The sequence below is a fragment of the Orcinus orca genome, chromosome X (assembly GCF_937001465.1).
Source record: "Orcinus orca chromosome X, mOrcOrc1.1, whole genome shotgun sequence".
NCBI classification, from domain to species: Eukaryota; Metazoa; Chordata; class Mammalia; order Artiodactyla; family Delphinidae; genus Orcinus; species Orcinus orca.
In genome coordinates, this window is record NC_064580.1 from 28,744,493 (window position 1) to 28,771,307 (window position 26,815).

General features: G+C 38.4%; 1 protein-coding gene across 1 annotated transcript in view; it reads right to left on the reverse strand.

Moving 5' to 3' along the window:
- DMD (dystrophin) overlaps positions 1–26,815 on the reverse strand; it is a 2,251,544-nt gene that overhangs the window by 620,180 nt on the left and 1,604,549 nt on the right. The window contains exon 52 of the mRNA XM_049704774.1: positions 22,117–22,234. Coding sequence (XP_049560731.1) covers positions 22,117–22,234 — 118 coding nt within the window. The remainder of the gene's footprint in view (positions 1–22,116; positions 22,235–26,815) is intronic.

The window sequence follows — 26,815 nt, forward strand, 5'->3', positions numbered from 1 at the left end:
ACAGAAGCTTTAAATGACACAACAGACCAGATAGATTTAATTGATATTTATAGGACATTCCATCCAAAAAGAGAAGATTACACTTTCTTCTCAACTGCACACGGAACATTCTCCGGATAGATCACATCTTTGGTCACAAACCAAGCCTCAGTAAACTTAAGAAAACTGAAATCATATCAAGCACCTTTTCTGACCACAACGCTATGAGATTAGAAATCAATTACAGGGAAAAAAACGTAAAAAACGCAAACACATTGAGGCTGAACAATACGTTACTACATAAACAAGAGATCACTGAAGAAACCAAAGAGGAAATCAAAAAATACCTACAGACAAATGAGAATGAAAACATGACGATCGAAAACCTATGGGATACGGCAAAAGCAGTTCTAAGAGGGAAGTTTATAGCTATACAAGCCTACCTCAAGGAACAAGAAAAATCTCAAATAAACAATCTAACCGTACACCTAAAGGAACTAGAGAAAGAAGAACAAAACCCAAAGTTTGCAGAAGGAAAGAAATCATAAAGATCAGAGCAGAAATAAATGAAATAGAAACAAAGAAAACAATAGCAAAGATCAATAAAACTAAAAGCTGTTTCTCTGAGAAGATAAACAAAATTGATAAACCATTAGCCAGACTCATCAAGAGAGAAAAGGAAAAGACTCAAATCAACAGAATTCGAAATGATAAAAGAAGAAACAACAGACACTGTGGAAATACCAAGCATACTAAGAGACTACTACAAGCAACTCTATGCCAATAAATTGAACAACCTGGAAGAAATGGACAAATTCTTAGAAAGGTATAACCTGCCAAGACTGAACTAGGAAGAAATAGAAAATATGAACAGACCAATCACAAGTAATGAAATTGAAACTGTGATTAAAAATCTTCCAACAAACAAAAGTCCAGGACCAGATGGCTTCACAGGTGAATTCTATCAAACATTTAGAGAAGAGTTAACACCTATCCTTCTCAAACTCTCCCAAAAAACTGCAGAGGAAGGAACACTCCCAAACTCATTCTATGAGGCCACCATCACCCTGATACCAAAACCAGACAAGGATGTCACAAAGAAAGAAAACTACAGGCCAATATCACTGATGAACATAGATGCAAAAATCCTCAACAAAATACTAGCAAACAGAATCCAGCAACACATTAAAAGGATCATACACCATGATCAAGTGGGATTTATCCCAGGGATGCAAGGATTCTTCAATATATGCAAATCAATCAAGGTGATACACCATATTAACAAATTGAAGAATAAAAACTATATGATCATCTCAATAGATGCAGAAAATGCTTCTGACAAAATTCAACACCCATTTATGATAAAAACTCTCCAAAAAGTGGGCAGAAAGGGAAACTACCTCAACATAATAAAGGTCATATACGACAAACCCACAGCAAACATCATTCTCAATCGTGAAAAACTGTAAGCATTTCCTCTAAAATCAGGAGCAAGACAAGAATGTCCACTCTCACCACTATTATTCAACATAGTTTTGGAAATCCTAGCCATGGCAATCAGAGAAGAAAAACAAATAAAAGGAATACAAATTGGAAAAGAAGAAGTAAAACTGTAACTATTTGCAGATGACATGATACTATACAGATAGAATCCTAAAAATGCCACCGGAAAACTACTAGAGCTAATCAATGAATTTGGTAAACTTGTAGGATACAAAATTAATGCACAGAAATCTCTTACATTCCTATACACTAATGATTAAAAATCTGACAGAGAAATTAATGAAACACTCCCATTTACCACTGTGACAAAAAGAATAAAATACATAGGAATAAACCCACCTAGGGAGACAAAGGACCTGTATGCAGAAAACTATAAGACACTGATGAACGAAATTAAAGATGATACAAACAGATAGAGAGATATACCATGTTCTTGGATTGGAAGAATCAACATTGTGAAAATGACTCTACTACCCAAAGCAATGTACAGATTCAACGCAATCCCTATCAAATTACCAATGGCATTTTTTACGGAACTAGAACAAAAAATCTTAAAATTTGTATGGAGACACAAGAGACCCTGAATAGCCAAATCAGACTTTTTTTTTTTTTTTTTGGGTAGGAACCTCTATTATTTTCTTTTCAAGTTTAAACATTGAAAACATTCAAGGATAAATCTCTCTCTAAAATACCTATAAGTCATTGCCAAACTTTATAAACTATGAGTGGGGGAATTTTATAAGAAATTACTAGGCTGACTTAGTTTGGTGCACAGCACTACATTTACACAGCATTTAACCTAGAGATGAGGGTATATCAAAGACTATGGTAATAAACATTAACTTCTTCTGAAAACTGTTTAATGTTTCTCTTGTACAGTTTTTATGTTCACTTTTGCATTATGTCATTTAATGAGATTATGTTCTAGTTAGAGGTTTTTTTTTTCATTTTAACATCTTTATTGGAGTATAATTGCTTTACAATGGTATGTTAGTTTCAGCTTCACAACAAAGTGAATCAGTTATATATATACATATGTTCCCATATCTTTTCCCGCTTGCGTCTCCCTCCCTCCCACCCTCCCTATCCCACCCCTCCAGGCGGTCACAAAGCACCGAGCTGATCTCCCTGTGCTATGCGGCTGCTTCCCAGTAGCTATCTACCTTACGTTTGGTAGTGTATATATGTCCATGCCTCTCTCTCGTTTTGTCACAGTTTACCCTTCCCCCTCCCCATAGATTCAAGTCCATTCTCTAGTAAGTCTGTGTCCTTATTCCTGTTTCACCCCTAGGTTTTTCATGACATTTTTTTTCTTACATTCCATGTATATGTGTTAGCATACGGTATTTGTCTCTCTCTTTCTGACTTACTTCACTCTGTATGACAGACTCTAGGTCTATCCACCTCATTACAAATAGCTCAATTTCGTTTCTTTTTATGGCTGAGTAATATTCCATTGTATATATGTGCCACATCTTCTTTATCCATTCATCCGATGATGGACACTTAGGTTGATTCCATCTCTGGGCTACTGTAAATAGAGCTGCAATGAACATTTTGGTACATGACTCTTTTTGAATTATGGTTTTCTCAGGGTATATGCCCAGGAGTGGGATTGCTGGATCATACGGTAATTCTATTTGTAGTTTTTTAAGGAACCTCCATACTGTTCTCCACAGTGGCTGTATCAATTTACATTCCCACCAACAGTGCAAGAGGGTTCCCTCTTCTCTACACCCTCTCCAGCATTTACTGTTTCTAGATTTTTTGATGATGGCCATTCTGACCGGTGTGAGATGATATCTCATTGTAGTTTTGATTTGCATTTCTCTAATGATTAGTGATGTTGAGCATTCTTTCATGTGTTTGTTGGCAGTCTGTATATCTTCTTTGGAGAAATGCCTATTTAGGTCTTCTGCCCATTTTTGGATTGGGTTGTTTGTTTTTTTGTTATTAAGCTGCATGAGCTGCTTATAAATTTTGGAGATTAATCCTTTGTCAGTTGCTTCATTTGCAAATATTTTCTCCCATTCTGAGGGTTGTCTTTTGGTCTTGTTTATGGTTTCCTTTGCTGTGCAAAAGCTTTGAAGTTTCACTAGGTCCCATTTGTTTATTTTTGTTTTTATTTCCATTACTCTAGGAGGTGGGTCAAAAAGGACCTTGCTGTGATTTATGTCATAGAGTGTCCTGCCTATATTTTCCTCTAAGAGTTTGATAGTTTCTGGCCTTACATTTAGGTCTTTAATCCATTTTGAGCTTATTTTTGTGTATGGTGTTAGGGAGTGATCTAATCTCATACTTTTACATGTAGCTGTCCAGTTTTCCCAGCACCACTTATTGAAGAGGCTGTCCTTTCTCCACTGTACATTCCTGCCTCCTTTATCAAAGATAAGGTGACCATATGTGCATGGGTTTATCTCTGGGCTTTCTATCCTGTTCCATTGATCTACCTTTCTGTTTTTGTGCCAGTACCATACTGTCTTGATTACTGTAGCTTTGTAGTATAGTCTGAGGTCAGGAAGCCTGATTCCTCCAGCTCCGTTTTTCGTTCTCAAGATTGCTTTGGCTATTCGGGGTCTTTTGTGTTTCCATACAAATTGTGAAATTTTTTGTTCTAGTTCTGTGAAAAATGCCAGTGGTAGTTTGATAGGGATTGCATTGAATCTGTAGATTGCTTTGGGTAGTAGAGTCATTTTCACAATGTTGATTCTTCCAATCCAGGAACATGGTATATCTCTCCATCTATTTGTATCGTCTTTAATTTCTTTCATCAGTGTCTTATAATTTTCTGCATACAGGTCTTGTGTCTCCTTAGGTAGGTTTATTCCTAGATATTTTAATCTTTTTGTTGCAATGGTAAATGGGAGTGTTTTCTTGATTTCACTTTCAGATTTTTCATCCTTAGTGTATAGGAATGCCAGAGATTTCTGTGCATTAATTTTGTATCCTGCTACTTTACCAAAATCATTGATTAGCTCTAGTAGTTTTCTGGTAGCATCTTTAGGATTCTCTATGTATAGTATCATGTCATCTGCAAAGAGTGACAGCTTTACTTCTTCTTTTCCGATTTGGATTCCTTTTATTTCCTTTTCTTCCCTGATTGCTGTGGCTAAAACTTCCAAAACTATGTTGAATAAGAGTGGTGAGAGTGGGCAACCTTGTCTTGTTCCTGATCTTAGTGGAAATGCTTTCAGTTTTTCACCATTCAGAACGATGTTGCCTGTGGGTTTGTCATATATGGCCTTTATTATGTTGAGGAAACTTCCCTCTATGCCTACTTTCTGCAGGGTTTTTATCATAAATGGGTGTTGAATTTTGTCAAAAGCTTTCTCTGCATCTATTGAGATGATCATATGGTTTTTCTCCTTCAATTTGTTAATATGGTGTATCACGTTGATTGATTTGCATATATTGAAGAATCCTTGTATTCCTGGAATAAACCCAACTTGATCATGGTGTATGATCCGTTTAATGTGCTGTTGGATTCTGTTTGCTAGTATTTTGTTGAGGATTTTTGCATCTATGTTCATCAGTGATATTGGCCTGTAGTTTTCTTTCTTTGTGACATCCTTGTCTGGTTTTGGTATCACGGTGATGGTGGCCTCATAGAATGAGTTTGGGAGTGTTCCTCCCTCTGCTATATTTTGGAACAGTTTGAGAAGGATAGGTGATAGCTCTTCTCTAAATGTTTGATAGAATTTGCCTGTGAAGCCATCTGGTCCTGGGCTTTTGCCTGTTGTAAGATTTTTAATCACAGTTTCAATTTCAGTGCTTGTGATTGGTCTGTTCATATTTTCTGTTTCTTCCTGATTCAGTCTTGGCAGGTTGTGCCTTTCTAATAATTTGTTCATTTCTTCCAGGTTGTCCATTTTATTGGCATAGAGTTGCTTGTAGTAATCTCTCATGATCTTTTGTATTTCTGCAGTGTCAGTTGTTACTTCTCCTTTTTCATTTCTAATTCTATTGATTTCAGTCTTCTCCCTTTTTTTCTTGATGAGTCTGGCTAATGGTTTATCAATTTTGTTTATCCTTTCAAAGAACCAGCTTTTAGTTTTATTGATCTTTGCTATTGTTTCCTTCATTTCTTTTTCATTTATTTCTGATCTGATTTTTATGATTTCTTTCCTTCTGCTAACTTCGGGGTTTTTTTGTTCTTCTTTCTCTAATTGCTTTAGGTGCAAGTTTAGGTTGTTTATTCGAGATGTTTCCTGTTTCTTAAGGTAGGATCGTATTGCTATAAACTTCCCTCTTAGAACTGCTTTTGCTGCATCCCATAGATTTTGAGTTGTCGTGTCTCCATTGTCCTTTGTTTCTAGGTATTTTTTGATTTCCTCTTTGATTTCTTCAGTGATCACTTCGTTATTAAGTAGTGTATTGTTTAGCTTCCATGTGTTTGTATTTTTTACAGATCTTTTCCTGTAATTGATATCTAGTCTCATAGCGTTGTGGTCGGAAAAGATACTTGATATGATTTCAATTTTCTTAAATTTACCAAGGCTTGATTTGTGACCCAAGATATGATCTATCCTGGAGAATGTTCCATGAGCACTTGAGAAAAATGTGTATTCTGTTGTTTTTGGATGGAATGTCCTATAAATATCAATTAAGTCCATCTTGTTTAATGTATCATTTAAAGCTTCTGTTTCCTTATTTATTTTCATTTTGGATGATCTGTCCATTGGTGAAAGTGGGGTGTTAAAGTCCCCTACTATGAATGTGTTACTGTCGATTTCCCCTTTTATGGCTGTCAGTACTTGCCTTATGTATTGAGGTGCTCCTATGTTGGGTGCATAAATATTTACAATTGTTATATCTTCTTCTTGGATCGATCCCTTGATCATTATGTAGTGTCCTTCTTTGTCTCTTCTAATAGTCATTATTTTAAAGTCTATTTTGTCTGATATGAGAATTGCTACTCCAGCTTTCTTTTGATTTCCATTTGCATGAAATACCTTTTTCCATCCCCTTACTTTCAGTCTGTATGTGTCTCTAGGTCTGAAGTGGGTCTCTTGTAGACAGCAAATATATGCGTCTTGTTTTTGTATCCATTCAGCCAATCTGTGTCTTTTGGTAGGAGCATTTAGTCCATTTACATTTAAGGTAATTATCGATATGTGTGTTCCCATTCCCATTTTCTTAATTGTTTTGGGTTTGTTATTGTAGGTCTTTTCCTTCTTTTGTGCTTCTTGCCTAGAGAAGTTCTTTTAGCAGTTGTTGTAGAGCTGGTTTGGTGGTGCTGAACTCTCTCAGCTTTTGCTTGTCTGTAAAGGTTTTAATTTCTCCATCAAATCTGAATGAGATCCTTGCTGGGTAGAGTAATCTTGGTTGCAGGTTTTTCTCCTTCAACACTTTCAGTATGTCCTGCCACTCCCTTCTGGCTTGCAGAGTTTCTGCTGAAAGATCAGCTGTTAACCTTATGGGGATTCCCTTGTGTGTTATTTGTTGTTTTTCCCTTGCTGCTTTTAATATGCTTTCTTTGTATTTAATTTTTGACAGTTTGATTAATATGTGTCTTGGTGTATTTCTCCTTGGATTTATCCTGTATGGGACTCTCTGTGCTTCCTGGACTTGATTAACTATTTCCTTTCCCATATTAGGGAAGTTTTCAACTATAATCTCTTCAAATATTTTCTCAGTCCCTTTCTTTTTCTCTTCTTCTTCTGGAACCCTGTAATTCGAATGTTGGTGCGTTTAATGTTGTCCCAGAGGTCTCTGAGACTGTCTTCAGTTCTTTTCATTCTTTTTTCTTTATTCTGCTCTGCATTAGTTATTTCCACTATTTTATCTTCCAGGTCACTTATCCGTTCTTCTGCTTCAGTTATTCTGCTATTGATCCCATCTAGAGTATTTTTCATTTCATTTATTGTGTTGTTCATCATTGTTTGTTTCATCTTTAGTTCTTCTAGGTCCTTGTTAATTGTTTCTTGCATTTTGTCTATTCTATTTCCAAGATTTTGGATCATCTTTACTATCATTATTCTGAATTCTTTTTCAGGTTGACTGCCTATTTCCTCTTCATTTGTTAGGTCTGGTGGGTTTTTATCTTGCTCCTTCATCTGCTGTGTGTTTTTCTGTCTTTTCATTTTGCTTATCTTACTGTGTTTGGGGTCTCCTTTTTGCAGGCTGCAGGTTCATAGTTCCCGTTGTTTTTAGTGTCTGTCCCCAGTGGCTAAGGTTGGTTCAGTGGGTTGTGTAGGCTTCCTGGTGGAGGGTACTAGTGCCTGTGTTCTGGTGGATGAGGCTGGATCTTGTCTTTCTGGTGGGCAGGTCCACGTCTGGTGGTGTGTTTTGGGGTGTCTGTAGACTTATTATGATTTTGGGCAGCCTCTCTGCTAATGGGTGGGGTTGTGTTCCTTTCTTGCTAGTTGTTTGGCATAGGATGTCCAGCACTGTAGCTTGCTGGTCGTTGAGTGAAGCTGGGTGCTGGCATTGAGATGGAGATCTCTGGGACATTTTCGCTGTTTGATATTATGTGCAGCTGGGAGGCCTCTTGTGGACCAGTGTCCTGAAGTTGGCTCTCCCACCTTAGAGGCACAGCAGTAACTCCTGGCTGCAGCACCAAGAGCCTTTCATCCACACGGCTCCTTAATTTGGGATGATTCGTTGTCTATTCATGTATTCCACAGATGCAGGGTACATCAAGTTGATTGTGGAGCTTTAATCCGCTGCTTCTGAGGCTGCTGGGAGAGATTTCCCTTTCTCTTCTTTGTTCTCACAGCTCCCAGTGGCTGAGCTTTGGATTTGGCCCCACCTGTGCGTGTAGGTCGCCGGAGGGCGTCTGTTCTTTGCTCAGAGAGGACGGGGTTAAAGGAGCCGCTGATTCGGAGGCTCTGGCTCACTCAGGCCGGGGGTAGGGAGGGTCACGGAGTGCGGGGCGGGCCTGCGGCGGCAGAGGCCGACGTGACTTTGCCAGCCTGAGGCGCGCCGTGCGTTCTCCCGGGGGAGTTGTCCCTGGATCCTGGGACCCTGGCAGTGGTGGGCTGCACAGGCTCCCCAGAAGGGGGGTGTGGATAGTGACCTGTGCTCGCACACAGGCTTCTTGGTGGCGGCAGCAGCGGCCTTAGCATCTCATGTCTGTCTCTGGGGTCCGCACTTTTAGCCGCGGCTCGCGCCCGTCTCTGGAGCTCCCTTAAGCAGCGCTCTTAATCCCCTCTCCTCACGCACCACGAAACAAAGAGGGAAGAAAAAGTCTGTTGCCTCTTAGGCAGGTCCAGACTTTTCCCAGGACTCCGTCCCGGCTAGCCGCGGTGCACTAACGCCCTGAAGGCTGTGTTCACGCAGCCAACTCCAGTCCTCTCTCGGTGCTCCAACCGAAGCCGGAGCCTCAGTTCCCAGCCCCGCCCGCCCCGGCGGGCGAGCAGACAAGCCTCTCAGCTGGTGAGTGCCGGTCGGCCCCGATCCTCTGCGCTGGAATCTCTCCGCTTTGCCCTCCGCAACCCTGTTGCTGTGCTCTCCTCCGCGGCTTCGAAGTTCCCCCACTCCGTCACCCGCAGTCTCCGCCCGCGAAGGGGCTTCCTAGTGTGTGGACACTTTTCCTCCTTCACAGCTCCCTCCCGCTGGTGCAGGACCCGTCCCTATCCTTTTGTCTCTGTTTATTTTTTCTTTTGCCCTAACCAGGTACATGGGGGGTTCCTTGCCTTTTGCGAGGTCTGAGGTCTTCTGCCAGCGTTCAGTAGGTGCTCCGTAGGAGTTGTTCCACGCGTAGATGTATTTCTGGTGTATCTGTGGGGAGGAAGGTGATCTCCGCGTCTTACTCTTCCGCCATCTTCCCGGAAGTCGCCAAATCAGTCTTGAAGACTTCTTTGAGGAGCGGGAGGACTCAGACTCCCTGACTTCAGACCATACTACAAAGCTACAGTCATCAAGACAATATGGTACTGGCACAAAAACAGAAACATATCTCAATGGAACAAGATAGAAAGCCCAGAGATAAACCCACGCACTGATGGTCAACTAATCTATGACAAAGGAGGCAAGGATATACAATGGAGAAAAGACAGTCTCTTCAATAAGTGGTGCTGGGAAAACTGGACAGCTACATGTAAAAGAATGAAGTGAGAACACTCTCTAACACCATACACAAAAATAAACTCAAAATGGATTCAAGACCTAAATTTAAGACCGGACACTATAAAACTCTTAGAGGAAAACATAGGAAGAACACTCTTTGACATAAATCACAGCAAGGTTTTTTTTGATCTATCTCCTAGAGTAATGGAAATAAAACCAAAAATAAACAAATGGGACCTAATGAAAGTTAAAATCTTGCACAGCAAAGGAAACCAGAAACAAGACGAAAAGACAACCCTCAGAATGGGAGAAAATATTTGCAAACAAATCAACGGACAAAGGATTAACCTCCAAAATATATAAACAGCTCATGCAGCTCAATATTAAAAAAAAACCCAATTCAAAAATGGGCAGAAGACCTAAATAGACATTTCTCCAAAGAAGACATACAGACGGCCAAGAAGCACATGAAAAGCTGCTCAACATCACTAATTATTACAGAAATGCAAATCAAAGCTACAATGAGGTATCACCTCACACCAGTCAGAATGGGCATCATCAGAAAATCTACAAACAACAAATGCTGGACAGGGTGTGGAGAAAAGGGAACCCTCTTGCCCTGTTGGTGGGAATGTAAATTGATACAGCCACTATGGAGAACAGTATGGAGGTTCCTTAAGAAACTACAAATAGAACTACCATATGACCCAGCAATCCCACTACTGGGCATATACCCTGAGAAAACCATAATTCAAAAAGACACATGCACCCCAATGTTCATTGCAGCACTATTTACAATAGCCAGGTGATGGAAGCAACCTAAATGCCCATCAACAGACGAATGGATAAAGCAGTTGTGGTACATATATACAATGGAATATTACTCAGCCCTAAAAAGGAATGAAATTGGGTCATTTGTTGAGACGTGGATCGATGTAGAGACTGTCATACAGAGTGAAGTAAGTCAGAAAGAGAAAAACAAATATCGTATATTAACGCATGTACGTGGAACCTAGAAAAATGGTACAGATGAACCGGTTTGCAGGGCAGAAGTTAAGACACAGATGTAGAGAACAAACGTATGGACACCAAGGGGGGAAGCTGTGGGGGGGTGGGGATGGTGGTGGGATGAATTGGGCGATTAGGATTGAGATGTTTACGCTGATGTGTATAAAATTGATGACTCATAAAAAACTGCTGTGTAAAAAAATAATAAATTAAATTAAAAAATTAAAAAAAACTAATACTCAACTTTCTTTGTGTTATTTGTATGGATATATGTTAATATAAATGTTTCAGACATTACATGCAATTCCTAAAAATCTTGTATGTTCTGGTATAATGTTATAAGTCATAATTCTAGTTATTATTTTCAAATGCATATCTCAGAAATAACTAAATTTCCTTGTCAATTGCATTATCATGAACTTTCATCAAATCTTTAACGATGGTCATTTTTAAGTCTTTTGTCATTTACAGACAGTTCTGGGTGTACTCTGATGCTTTTGCAAATATGTTCCTATAAAAGGGTTTCATCTTCAAGGAATTCATGGAAAAGACTCTGACAAGTACAGGTTTCTGGTAACTGACTATACTGCTGAACTGAATGAATAAGCATTTTCAGAACTCTAATGGAAAACTGATGAATTCATAAAAGTGCTAACAAAAGATCAAGATGAAAAAAAAATTAATTACATGGTACTGAGTGAACTGATGAGGATGATTATAATTTTTGTGACTTTCTGTTTGTAAAAAAAAAAAAAAAGACTATACAGTAGCTGGAAACCATAAAAACAGAATGTCCTGCATAAATATTTTTGCTTTATCTTAATACTGAATAAAATATCATAAAGCATTTCATTCAGAAAATCTTGATGTAGAACCTATTTTTTTCCCAAGGCCCTTGACTGGAATTTAAGAGAATCAGCACTCTCAGTGAAGGAAAATTTCTTGAGCAAGTACTAAATATTCTGTGTATAGACAGAAGAACAATTTTCAATCTTCATGTACCTATTTTCTAAATGTAAAAAACTCTTACACTTATAGCAGGGCTCTGTCATTGTTGATACCTAGCAGACCTAATGGAACTGTGAAAGATGAAGATAGCTGAATGTGATGGACTGAATGTTTGTGCCTCCCAAATTTTCACATGCTGAATGAAGCCTTAATGCCCAGGGTGATGGTATTTGGAGATGGGGCCTTTAGGAAGTAATTAAGTTTAGATGAGGTCAGGAGGGTCGGTCCTCATGACAGGACTAGTGTTCTTATTAGAAGATGGAGAGAGCAGAGCTTTCTGCTCTCTGAGAATTGGCCCTCTGCAAGCTAGGAAGGGGCTCTCACCAGGAACCGAATCTGCTGGTACTTTCATCTTGGACTTCGCAGCCTCCAGAACTGTGAGAAATAAATGTCTATTATATAATCTACACAGTCTACAGTATTTTGTCACAGCAGCCCAAGATGGCCAAGACACTGTTATTTTTGTAGTGATTTGCCATTTGAAAAGGGCTTTTCCTGATGTCACTCCACTTAATCCTAACAGCAATCTGGTACAGAAGGCATCAGGGGCCCAATTTTACAGATGAGGAAACAAAGGGTCAGAGAGACTAAATAATTTGCCAAGGGTCCTGTTGTCATTAAACAGCAGAGCCAGGACTTAAAGCACATCTTCCCATCTTAGATTCATTGCTTTTAGCACCACATTACTCTTAGAATGAAACTAAGGAAAGACATTCTTACGTGTTTGTCTCACAAACATAAAAGTAATCGTCATCCTCATCCCACAACCAACTGCTAGCTGCCTAGGTCGTTCTGGTAGGCCTCCAAAACTCAAGAGCTTTCTTTCCAAAACCCATCTTCTCCATGGGGAGCTAGGCTGAGTGGATCTGAGATAATTATCAACATGTCAAGCAGCTACAGAACAGTGTTGGTGGGTTATAGTATGAATTCTGAGGCTAGGTCACAAACGGCATTACAGCTTCTGCCTTGTACTCCTGCTTTACTTATTCTTGAAGCCAGCCACAAAGTTGCAGGAATACTCAAGCAGTCCCATGGAGAAGCTCATGTAGAGAAGAACCAGCTAGACAGCACCACCTCACAAACAGCATGAGTGAGCCACCTTGGGAGTGAATCCTCCAGCCCCAGTCAAGCTTTCACATGACTGCAGCCCCAGGTGACTACTGTCTGCAACCTCACGAGAAATCCCCAAGACAGAACTACTCAACCAAGTCACTTGTGATTTCCTGACCTAGAGAACCTGTGAGAGGTAATAAATGATTGTTGCCGTTTTAAGGCATTAAGCTTTGGGGTTGTTTTGCAGCAGGAGGTAACCACAAACTCCTTTTCTTGGCTAAAGTAGAATGAGCCCAGCTCTGTCCTTTGCATGTAGAAAGTTCACAACCCATTAATCCTCCTTACTTCATGAATGCTTCCCTTAAGGCAGGTACAGCAGAATAAAGACTAGTGGCAAACAAGTTGTTACGCTGCTTCAAATGATTAATGAGGGCATTTGTTAAAGAAAGAAATGGTAGATCTCAAATAACCCCTACACTCTTCCAACACCTGAGGAGAGGTGAGGGAATCTTTTAGGAGCAGCCCATAGCACATATCTAACCCTTGGCTTAGATTCATCTAAAGTGCATGGCACACCAGGGAGTAACAGCCCTCCCTATGCCCGGAGGTACCAAAATATAAGAGAAATTCAGGTCTTTAGTTGCAATGCCCCAATATGCCATAAGATGAAAATGTTAGTCTATGAAAATCTGGAATTCCCCCTGTGAGCACATCTCTTTCTGTTCTGTATTTGTCTTATCAGCTCACTTTGTCTGAGTGTGAGATTCTTTATATTTATTCATCATCATCTTTATTCTATTATACCATAAAGAAAAAATCATTTTATTTAATTGGTTTATTTATTTAATAGTTACGTTCATCGTATTCAGTTTTTTAAACTGAATAGAGTGAATAGAACATTTGCTAATCCAAATCTGTCCCCTTAGAAAGAAACATAATGAAAAAACTAAGCAATTTGGGCTTCCCTGGTGGCGCAGTGGTTAAGAATCTGCCTGCCAATACAGGGGACACAGGTTCGAGCCCTGGTCCGGGAGGATCCCGCGTGCTGCGGAGCAACTAAGTTCATGCGCCACAACTACTGAGCCGGTGTGCCACAACTACTGAGCCTGTGCTCTAGAGCCCATGCTCTGCAACAAGAGAAGCCACCACAATGAGAAGCCCATGCACTGCAACGAAGAGTAGCCCCCGCTCTATGCAACTAGAGGAAGCCCGCGCACAGCAATGAAGACCCAATGCAGTCAAAAATAAATAAAATAAATAAATTTTTAAAAAAAGCAATTAGTAGAAAACACTATTTATGTTCATAATTGTAGCTACATCACTTTAAATAAAATTTATTTATTTTTCCGATTACATGATCACATGAAAGATTAATAATTATATATAGTCATGGCAGCTAATTTGGATTTTAAATCCTTTTCAAATATATTTTGATATTAATCTCCTATAAAATTAAAAATGAGATACATTAAAATAAAATTATTTCATCATAGATATTTAGTATTAGTTTAACACAATATAAGAAAAATTCTATAAAGAAAAACACACCTGTTTTTTATAGGTAAAAAAATTTAATGCATGAGTTATAATTACTCTAATGGAGCTCTGAAACTTATAAAGATGTTAAAGATCATTTCTATTTTTTTTCCATTTTTAATATATATTTCCAGGTACCCTATTGAATGGATACTAATGAAAATTAAAGGAATCATGAAATTTATATGTGAAGAAACACATGGCACTATGAACCTCACTGTGATGGTAAATTTTATATGTCAACTTGGCTAGACAATGTATCCCAGTTACTTAAGCATCACCCTAGACGTTTCTGTAAAGGTATTTTTTAGATGTGACTAACATTTAAATCTGTAGATTCTGAGTAAAGCAGATTAGCCTCCATAATGTGGGAGGGCCTCATCCAATCAGTTGAAGTCCTTAAAAGAAAAGGCTGAGATCCCCAGAAACGGAAAAAAATTCTGCCTCCAGACGGCCTTTGGACTCAAGATTGTAGTATCAACTCTTTTCTAAGTATCCATCCTGCTGGTGTGCCATGAAGACTTCATACTTCCCAGTTCCTACAGTGGCATGAGCCAATTCCTTAAAATCCCTCTCTCTTTTGCTCTTTATGAGTGTGTGTGCATTAAGTAAACATAAATAAGTATATAAATAAATATATGCATATATATTATACATATATATATATATATAGAGAGAGAGAGAGAGAGCGAGAGAGAGCGAGAGAGAGCGAGAGTGAGCATGCTAGCTCTCTGGAGAATGCTAACTAAGATACTTACTATTCCTAGCAAATAACAACAGTGGAAGAAAAGATTAATAATAATAATAGGGGCTTCCCGGGTGGCGCAGTGGTTAAGAATCTGCCTGCCAATGCGGGGGAAATGGGTTTGAGCACTGGTCCTGGAAGATCCCACATGCCGGGGAGCAACTAAGCCCATGCGCTACAGCTGAGCCTGTGCTCTAGAGCCACAACTACTAAAGTCCTCGAGCCTAGAGCCTGTGCTCTGAAACAAGAGAAGCTACTGCAATGAGAAGCCCGCACAACCCAACGAAGACCCAAAGCAGCCAAAAGCAAATAAATAAATAAATTTAAAAAAATAATAGAATGTAGTAAAACTCTTATTTTTGTAGTAGGATTGAGGAAGTGATATTTCGTTTAACCCTTGGTATAACACTGAAGTCCACTGCACCAAAACTTACACTATTAGACTGGTTGGATTGCAGAAGATACAGAAAACAAAATACAGTGCATAACCTATAAACTCACTCTTCAGTGTGTGTTTGTCTAAATGCACCTATATTGCAAGTTGCCACTGGGAGGGGTGGTGCTAACTCTTCTTATCAATATATTCCTTAAATGTAAGACAAGTTCCAGGCTCTTCCTTAGGCCTGCTTTTTTTTTCACCTGACACCCCATCTCTATGCAAGCTTAAGCACTCCAGGTAACTTCCAAATCTGTGTAGAAATAACTTCACCCCTGAAATCTCCTCTTGTGTTTTCAACCATTTCTCATTCTGGACATCAGCTATATCTTAGACACATTATTTTATCACCCATAATCAACTCCTTTTCCTGAGTTTGTCTCTGGTTATATCACCATCTTCCAAAGAACTGAATCTCAAAATCTTAAGAGGTAAGCACTCTCTTAGATCTTCAATTCCACACATCCAGTCAATGTCCAAATACTGTTAATTCTAGCTGCACTGCATATCTTAATTCAGTTCTTTCTTTTCACTCCACTGACACTGCTCTAGCTCAGGCTCTCATGGCTCCTAACTGCTCTCACTGACTTCATTTCCTGCCTTATCCTCCACAACGTATGTGCTCACACTCACACTCACACACACACACACACACAGAGACACACACACACACACTCCTACAAATTCATCTGTCACACCATTGCTAACCTAAGTCTAATTATGTATTCTCCTGTCACCCTTTCCTGAAATATCCTTCCCTCTCCAACCTCTTTCTACTTTACAACATACTAATCAAATTTATGATTTTTAGACAAAATTTAACCTCCTGGGAGCATTCCAGGACCCCCTCATTCTGATCCAATCTCCCTTTCTCTTGCACGCTCTGTCCGCATTTTGTAATACTTCTCTACAGAAGTACTTACCGTAGACTGCCTTGCCCGGATATACTTGTTCAAGTACCCACATTTGATTGTTAGCTCTTTTAAGACAAAGGCTGAATCATTCCTCCCTGTATCCCCTCCATCACCTCTGATGTTAACTTGCACAGAGGAAGCATTCAAATATTTACTGAACTGAACTGAACTCTTGGGTTGCCAGCGGCATCCTGGTGGATGTAAACTTTGAGAGCTGCTTGTAGTTATAACAGGCTGACAGCGGGTGCTACATGTCAAAAGAAGGAAATTTATATGGTTGACTCCACTTCTTCTAAAATAATCAACTCTCTACTAGACAATACCTGAGAGGAAGATATTGGCTGGCATTTCATTAGCAATAGAGATTTCATAAAAATGTGGAGAATAACAGTCTTTTTATTTCACCATGAAGCATTTCTTACATTTGGTTGCAGCAATGAATGATGGGTTGACAAAGCTGCCAAAGAACTGTCAGTTAATTCAGAAATCCTGTGAGAGTGTTTTTATTCTCATACAGTAGAGCATTCTCCTCTCTACAGCCCTGTACACCAGCTCTTTAAGCAATACGATACAAATTCATTCTCTTAAAATTTATATGATGTCACCAAATTTCTCAAAGAATTTTGGACTAGTTTGAAAAAGCCTTTGCTGAAAAAATAATTTTAAAAGAAACAACTCTCTGTTAACACTTGGTATTTTGTTTTAGAAGTTCCACCCTTGTGTTAATAAAGGCCATATATTATTTTCCCTTCATATTCTCCCAGCTCCAGTTCCTCTGTACCAGATTCATCTCATCTTGATAGTATCTACCATTTAATGAGCATCTAATATGCGCCAGGTCTTCACTTTAGAAACATCATGTAATTTTATCTTTATAATCACCCTACCAGCTTAAGTGTTATTATTATCCCCACATGACAGATGACGGAACCATGGCTTAGAGAAGTGAATCTACTTGGTCAAGGTTGAACAGCTAATAGATTACTGAGGTCCACTATCCTGCACATTTCCAACACATGTAAGAGACAATCCTATAATTAGACTTGCAAATACATAGAAGACAACAATATAAATGGGAGCAGTAAAACATTATATTCATATTATAGTAAACTGAGGTCACTCCTAAAATTTTAAGTTCTCAAATAAGTATTTCTTTCTATTTTTTGACTAACAAGCCCTTACTGTTTGATGTGCTTCTGGCTTTAGAATTATATAGACACCAGTTTAAATCCTAGTCCCTCTCATGACATTTTACTAGGACCCCAGGCATGTTATTTAAGCTCTCTGAGCTTCAGTTTTCTGTCTCTATAATAATGCCCACCTCCTAAGGTTACAGTAAATACTGAAAAGGAAATAGCTTACATCAATTGCCTTGCTTTTTGTAGTATCACTCACATGAAGGCTTTTCCAAATATTTGTTTAATTCTATTTATATATCTTATTTCATCTTTTCCAAAGCAACTTTCTCCTTTTGATCTTCTAAAACTCTCTCTCCATTTTTTTGGGGGGGTGTGGTGGGTAGTGGAAAAATCAGATAGTTACTTAAGAGCTTACTAAATGCTTTAAATGCTCTCCCACTAAGCATTCAAACAACGCAATTAGATTATAATTAAAACAAGAGATAACATTCACTGAACTCTTACTATGGCCAGGAGCTAAGCGCTCTTCATGTAATAACTCATTTAATTCTCCCAACCTTGAGGTGGACAGAAGTAATCTTATTTTATAGAGCAGCAGGAAACCGAAATCAGATAGTTTACTGAGATTAGTTGTTTGTTTAGGGTCACAAAGGTACTAAGTGGCCAGCCCAGGCAGCTTGCCCTTAAAACCTATATGTGCTATTGCCACAGATCTTTAAAATGGTAATGGTGGGGATTAGGGAGGGAGAAGCTACAGAAGCAAGGTTCTCAAATACAAATGTCAGATGAACCATGTTCACCAATATTATTTGAGGAATAAACAGAACAATAAGAGAGCAGTTCCTTTTTTCCATATCCTCCTTACTGCTATGAGAGGTATTATGGTACTAAGATTTGCAGTCGTAACGGACATGAACACGAGTTTTGCATAATTCAGAAACCTCCAAGGAAGCAATTTTAAATCCTTCTTATCTGTTTTTGATCTCCTGACCTAGCCCTTTTACAGAAGAAAATGACCAGGAATGGATGACACATTCAGCAACTGAAGGAAAATGAGCAGTTTGACCATCAGAAACAGCAAGGAGAAATTTTTACCTGAATGCTCTTAGAGTGAAATTTATTCTTTCACCTAGATTATTACAACATGATTTCCAACAATATAATCACCTGAAAACAACAGATACCATGGAAACAGTTTTATACAGTGAAACATGGTTGGTATTTTGCAGCCCCAGCTACTAGTAGAGAAGAATTGCTTTTTACTGGCCTTTTCTCTTGACAGAATATAATAACTATGTACAGATTTCCCCAACTGTTCAAAGTTATGAACTGGGATTCATCAAGGAGGGAACCATGTTTCAATATAGTACTATATACTTACTGAATATTTTTCTTTATTTAGCTGATTCCTTTTTAAGTATTTCTAGAAGTTTCAGGGCAATAAAAAAGGAATACTGAAATCTTCAAATAAGAAAATACAATTTTATGAGCAAGTATCTTATTTCTACGCGTTCCCTGAAAACCAAATCTATACTAAGAAAAATTCTATTTTGAACACGATTAGAACTTTACGAGTACTCAATCTCCATCCCATTTTATTGATTTCAAATGGAGAGATAAACTGAAGTACAGCAGGGCTGCAAATGACATTGTTTAGATAAACATATCTTGTCAGAATTATCCTGGTACCAGCATTAGAGGCTCCGGGCATATTGAGAACTAAGATTCTGGCTTAGGCTCTAAACAAGAAACACGACATGTCTCAACAGACACCTGATTTTAAGAAAATGCTTTTTTGGACCATTTGAGTTGGAACCTTTCCACTATGCTGCAAATATTCATAAAGGCATTCATTCCTAAAAGACAAAAGCTTAGAAAAGCAGAACTATTCAAATCACTGGATATTAGCAGAGATATACAAAACTGCCCTCCAGTCACTCAGTTTTAATTTACATCATGAAAAAAAGTCGATACAATATTTAAAAAAGATTGCAAGGGATAATGGAAAATGTTTAGACAAAGCTGAATGGATATTGTAAAATAAATGAGTGTTATTTTCCTCTTGGGGGAAAAAAAGAAGGTTTTTTCATTGGTAAAATAACAAATGACTTTCTATATAGTATGTTTGGATTTGTATAAACACCTTAGCCCAATTTCCATATTTCTCAGGCAAGAAACAGAGCACTTAACTGTGTAGTGGGAATCCAGTCTCATAAATCACTCACTCTTTTAGGCCTGTGTGTATCAACCTGGTTGGGGAAGCCTCATGGTTCCAGTCTGAGGGAGGAACATTCTACTATAACAGTTGGACAGCTATCTATGTTGGTCATTACAAGGCAATTTTGCTCTTGTATTGCTGGTTTTAGAAATGGCATTCTATACATTACACAGAAGTGCATTCTTCTTCTCCAAATTAGCTGTGGAAGAGACCGACTAGTTTCTTGCCAAATTAATTTCTCTTCTTCCTGGGCTCAACACTGGACATTATTTTCCAGATTCCCTTGCAGTTAGATGTGGCCATGTGACAAGTTCCAGCCAACAGATTATGAACAAAGTAATGTGTACGACTTCCAGGCCTGGCTCATAATAAATGCCAACGGTCAATACTCGTTCCCCACCTGCCCGTTAAATGCATAACACTTTGATGTTCTGGATACAAAGGTTGGAAGGGGCTTGGGCTCCTGAATGACTTCATTAAGTGCTGCTTACTTTGGAATACACCAGAATAAAAAGTGAACTTATACTGTGGTAAACTACCAAGATTTGAGAGCTTACCTGTTACAGTGGCCACTGCCACCTAACTAATACATTAGCATATATCCAAATACATTGTTTAATCAACAATAATTAAAATTTCAAAATCAAGAAGAGTCTAGTTTAATTAATATTCACTACAACTGAAAGGGGAAATGTCTCCAGGAAGTCAATCAAAACATCCGTAATTGCCGACTGAAACCGTCTTTAGTCCTAGCAGTCCTAGTGATTCAGGTCATTAACAAAAACATCAAAACAAGGTGGGAAGTGGTAAACATTCTGAAAGGAACACACACTTCTAAGCCAGAAAGAGACATCTGCAAATTCTAAGCTCTGTTCTTTGATTATTTTGTAAGCTTGAACAATTTAACCATTCTCAGAAACTGTTTTGTCGTCTATAAAATGGGGATTATGAAATTTAGCTGACAGGATTTTGTAAAGGGTTTACACACACACGCACAAATACACACACCACACACAACATGTACTGCCTGATACCTGGGAGGTACTCAATAAAATAAGAGCTATTATCACTATGTACCTAATAAATGTAAGTATGACTAATAATATTTTCCAAATATTAACCTTCGATTCTGGTCACTCTTTCCCCTCCCCCAACATACTGGCAGCCAGACATTCTGCTTCTACTTCCTTAGGGAAGTGTTGACACAACAGAATGTATATTATGAAGACACAGACTCTTGGTTTTTAAGTTTCAAAAGCCTAGGCCTGGTATAAGACAAAAGCTTAGGAAGGAAAAAACGATGATTAAACGAAGGTTTTCCCTACCCTTGCACTAGAAAAGATTCCTCTGGATGTGGGAGGGGAAACGAGCGGGCATTGCAGGGGAAGTAAGAAAATTTAATATTGATATGTATCCCTGGAGGGAAAGGAGGTGGAAGGAAGGGAGGAAACCCAGGGAAATCCAAGAGAATCTGATAGCAGAGGTGACCTGGGCCTTATTTCTGAGGAGAGCCTCTGACGAAAACAGGACGGAAAGCAGTTTCCCTTACCCTTCCCTCTATCCCTCTTCCTGACCTCATGCACAATCACTCTGAATCATCCCGTATAAAGAAGAGTAGGTGCAATGTCTAGGCACATGGGCCTTAAACAGCCTCTCAAAGTTCCCACCCACCCCAGTATGGCATGAGGAATGGTACAACGATCTCTGATATTACACAATGAGGGCATCCAAGCAGCAGAGAGACGTCTAGATCTGAAAGTGCCACTGCAGACAGGAAACAAAGATGGTCCAGGAAGCAACTCCCTGCTTGAACCAACAACCAAGGATATGAGCAAAGAGAATGGCATCTCCATGGATGCCAGCCCAGATCAATGAAGTGAGGAGCAAATGTTCTGCCACAGCCATGCTCACCACAGCAGCCCCCCGCTATGCTTTGCGACTACATAAGTCTGGATTGATGAAAATTATATTTTCTCTATTCCAGAGAATTACATTCAGTTATTGAAAGATAACATTATGGACTAAAAATCTTAGTTACAATAGTTTTTTTTTTGTAATTTGAGTTTTTTAATTACTGCAAAATATTGGAGATTTTTTAAACATCTTTATTGCAGTATAATTGCTTTACAATGGTGTGTTAGTTTCTGCTTTATAACAAAGTGAATCAGTTATACATATATATATGTCCCCATATCTCTTCCCTCTTGCATCTCTCTCCCTCCCACCCTCCCTATCCCACCCCTCTAGGTGGTCACAAAGCACTGAGCTGATCTCCCTGTGCTATGTGGCTTCTTCCCACTAGCTATCTATTTTACCTTTGGTAGTGTATATATGTCCATGCCCCTCTCTCGCTTTGTCACAGCCTACCCTTCCGGCTCCCCATATCCTCAAGCCCATTCTCTAGTAGGTCTGTGTCTTTATTCCCGTCTTACCCCTACAATAGTTTTAATATACAACTGTTGAGACTATTTTTATAAACGTGATGGAGGTTTATGAACTTAAGTCATTATAGAAACTTTTCGTACATGTTTCCTTAAGTTTCACGTGCCCGTTACGAAAAGACTTACTTCGATCAGTAATGACTGTCCTAGCCTCTTGATTGCTGGTCTTGTTTTTCAAATTCTGGGCAGCAGTAATGAGTTCTTCCAACTGGGGGCGCCTCTGTTCCAAATCCTGCAGTGTTGCCTGAAGGAACAGATATAACAATATTGAGGTTCTCCAGCACTGTGCATTCCTTTAATGGAATACAAAGAAAAGTGTAATTTTCAAACCAACCAAAGCACTTTTAGAAATAAAAAAAGATGTTACTAGATATAAACCTCTAATGTATAAGGCTTTACAGAGAGCAATTTAACAAGAAATGTGTTTCATTTTTAGATATCAAAACTATTTCAAGTGAAAATCTTGATTATGGATTTGCTCTACTATTTAAGAGATTAGACGGCGTCATTTCAGAGTACCTGGGTTTACTTAAACCAACATATGAGTGCCATGAGTAAAAAAAATGTAATTTTGAATTATGACAATGTATTTAAGAGAAAGACACTTATTTATACTTGTAATCTCATTCTGTGCAGTGTCAAAATTAAGGTGTATATTTTAGAAACAGAAAAAGCAGAGAAGTGATTTAAGAGATATAACTTACTTAACTTCTTTGTACCTGAAACTCCTCACCTATAAAATGAGGTGATGTAGATGAGCTAAATTAGTCTTTCCCCAAAATCGACTCCAGTAACAATCACCTGATTCCTTTGCCTCACTTCTGAGTGAATGAATTAGATGGCAGGAGGAGGGCTGGAAATCTGCATTTTTAACGAATTCTCTGCTTAATTTTTATGATCAGGCAAGTTTGGAAAGCATCAGGCTAGAAGTTAATATTTGTATTCTGTACTACAACTGACTTTAATACTGCTATAATAAAAGTACCAAAGACAATGAAGCCAACAAATATATATATGTGGGGCTGCACCCGGCAGGCCTACAAAGCCTGCGCCTGCCCAGCTTCAAGACTGAAGAAGGAGCCTGGAGTCAGCAACAGAGACATCAGTGGTTTAATGGATGGGGGAGCTGACCTGTCTGAAGGAACGTCTTGGAGGCAAACACCCCAGCGTGTGTAGCAGACAGCAGGCAGGACATGGCGGCAGTCTTCACTCCCAGTGGGAGTGGGCCAGTTAGAGGGGAATTGACATCAGGTGGGCTCATTAGTTACCAGGGAAACCAGCAGAGGGGCACGCCCCTCACCGCCCCTTTGATGAAAACAATCACCAGCTGGGGCCTGGGGCAAGCATGCAGGAAGGTCGGTCATGTGGATAAGATACAGGCGAAACAGGCACTGGTCGGGCAGGGGATGTACAGAGAGCAAGACAACAGCCATCTTGAGTGGTCTGACCATACAATATATATTTAATTATAGGTAGCAACGTCCTCCTTCCCTCAAGTGTCCATCTATTGACTCTGTCATCTACTCTCTCTACACTAAGGGCACAAATCCCAGTGATATTTACAAAGAAGTTTCGGGAAAAGTAAGGTATCTCCCTTGTTCTTGTACTAAAACCGAATACATTTTATTGGTTGTTATTAGTTTAAAACCAGTATGTGACAGATGTTTTACACGTTTTCTCATTTTTCGTCTCCTAATAACCACACTAATAACTAAGCCAGAAGTCTTTATGGTTTTAAATCTTATGCTCTTTCTACTACCACATGAGGCCAATGAAAGTGAAGAGGTGAAATGTGGTAGATGGTAATGTTTATGAACATCAGTTATCTACTATGCCCTGGTGCTGATTTTCTAAACACTTTTGTATTTAGAAACGCCAAATTTTTATCATTCTGTAGTGTTTTTCTGTGAAGAGGTAGGGAGATAGGCCTCGTGATTTGAGCTCAATTGCTTTTAGTAGTGTTAAAATAATGGGAAGAACTTATCCAAACATCACACATCTATTTTGAGCGTTTTCGCCTCTCTACCGAAAAACTGGAGGGGTTAACTTTTAACAAATTTTCCACATTTGTAAGCTGTGATTGCTCAGAAGAAAAATCCAATTTTCAGGTTCCTAACTTTTATGGTTTCTTTACACAAAAGTGTGTTTGAAATATGGAACAAGTTGCCAAAGACAGCTATTGACGTGAGTGGCGTAAGTCAGCTGGAGAGTACTGAATAAATTCTAAAGTAGGAGCATATAGTAGCAGACAGATTTTACGAAATCAGATGTCTTCCAGGATTAGAATGTTACACTCTGGTCACCTGTGACACGGCAAGCTCAGAAGGTACTTTGGAATTCCTGACTCTTAAATGTTTAATACATTCAATAATAGATTTTTAAAAAAGACTTACCCAGAAACCATAAGGTCAATTCTTCCCCTCTATATACACATAGCTAGCCAAGTACACAAATTCATTCATTTACTCACTCACCTTTTTCATTTTATAAATATCAAGTGTAGGCACTGTTTTAGGTGTTATGGATATAGCAGTGAATGAATACATTAAGTTTGTTTTATGCAATTTAAATAAAATTTTGTGTTTTTTGATACTTGGAAACTTTTATATAGCAAAGATTATCTTTCTCATCATTTTTTCTTTGATTTAATATTAATCCACCCTCAAACAACCAGGCCATTCTTTGCTTCTAAATTCTGGATACATAACCCAATGATGGCTATACTTTTCCCATTCTTTTAGGATTATAAAGTTCGTTTAAGAAGTATGTTGTAGAAGTAACTTGATCAACTTTAATCTGAACCTTAACCAGGCTCTAAATTAAACCTGACCACAATGAACAGCTTTTACTGCTGAAATGAGCAAGCATGTCAATTTAGACTTAAAACCAGCCATTTTCCTCTCTAATGAACAAAATAGGTCTCAGGATACTGTGAAACCTGTTCTCTAGTTGGGTAATTCTCTAATTCTGCTGACAGACACATGCTTTATCAGCACCTGAGAAGATTCTTAATGACATCCTTAGAAGCAGCTCCTTAAAAATCTAAGGAGATTCACAACTGCAATAAAACCATGCCTTTCTAAGATTTCAAACAAAACTGTAACTTTATCCCACTTTTTGGTCAACACATACAAACGTCCATTTCAAAAAAGAAAATGTACAATAATAATAATTATGTGTGTATGTATATATATGGAATTTATGAGATGCTAATATGCTAATTAAATAGTGGTTTCTCAGTAGACCAGAATGGGAATTTTCTTCTTCCATTTTCCTTCCAGAAATAAAGGGAAGGATCTGAATATGGCATTCATTTAATATTTTTTTAAGATATACAAACAGTGACTGAAATACCTTCTTGCTAAAAAACAGGACACATGCACGCAATGAGAGGAACAATTATTTTTTCTTTTCATTTGGTTTTCTTTTGAGTGTACTCTATTTATTTGCTATTACAATTTCTTTAATTTTATAATCCCATAACTTCTCAAATACAATGACCTTCATCTCTATTCCACTGAGCCACCCACAGATGAGAGAACACCTTACATCTAATCATTACTCAAACTACCCACTTCCCAAATATCCATCTACAAAATTCTGTTCTCTGCCCCCAATCTGGTGCTCATACCAGATGCTACTCTCAGAAACACTACTCTAATCTTCATCCTCATATGACCTCCAGTTGTCTTCTATTGTTCAGTTTCTTTATTCTAGGTTTAGTGGTCTATATTTGTCACACTAAACAAGTAGAATGCTAATTAGGCTTATTTTTCTGATATGAGCTCAGATACTTCTAACTTCAGTGAACAAAACTAGAACTATCACATACTTAACAGTAACTAAGCATGATAATTGAGCACGTCTACAGGGATCTATCATTCTGGAAGAAACAAACATAAGGGAAGAAAGGAATCAGTGCTATTTCTAAGGAGTCATAAGCCAGCTACCAGGCTCTACTAAAAACAGCTTACCCCTTGGAGATGAGAATTCATCATGGATTCCACTAGCTGAGCAAAGATGGAGAAAAAAAAAATCTTCAAATACAAAGTGAATCAAAAGTCGTTAATCCTACCAAGTCTCCCCAGGGTTGACAGAAATGGTTATGAATAGCAATTCTGTGAAAAAGAGAGTTAAAGGATGGAGCCATGCATACTAGAAGTAGGTTATTTTAGGCTCTTAGAAAGAATTACAGTTCGTAATGCTATTTGTTAAAATACTACCTAAATAATACTCAAATAGAAAACTCTATATGTGTAGTTGAATATTTAGTATTTATATGTCTTAGACCTTAACCAGAAACTTGTTATATTTTTAGTATTTTTCTACAAAAATCAACAATCTTCACATAGTTAACTTTAGAACAAAGGCCCATGGTGATTTTCACTTGTTGCCATTTTCAGGAAATAAGCATGAATTCAACTTACATGTAATGTAAAAATGGAGACCTTATAGTCTTTTATTTACAATTTTAAAAATTAACATTAAAGATTGACAAGGTGAGACAGTTTACAGAACTACTTTATGTATGGAAGAAAATAAGCATTTAAGTCAGGTAGGTCCTAAATTGTAGCCTCTCTAGTAACTGAAAGAGATTTACCCGTGCGGATGCTAATCATCTGTCTAGCTTTCAACTGCCTCCTGGAGGGCCTTAATTCTGGCTTCTATTCTTGCATTCGGCTGCCTCTCCAAATACATTGGCTAAACCCAAAGTTGTCTTTCTTGTCCTCCACTTCCTCACTTCTCATTTACATTTTAAACTGGCCTGGATATTTTCCTGCTGGGCATAACTTTTCTACTTCTCTGAATGTTCTACCAGCATCTC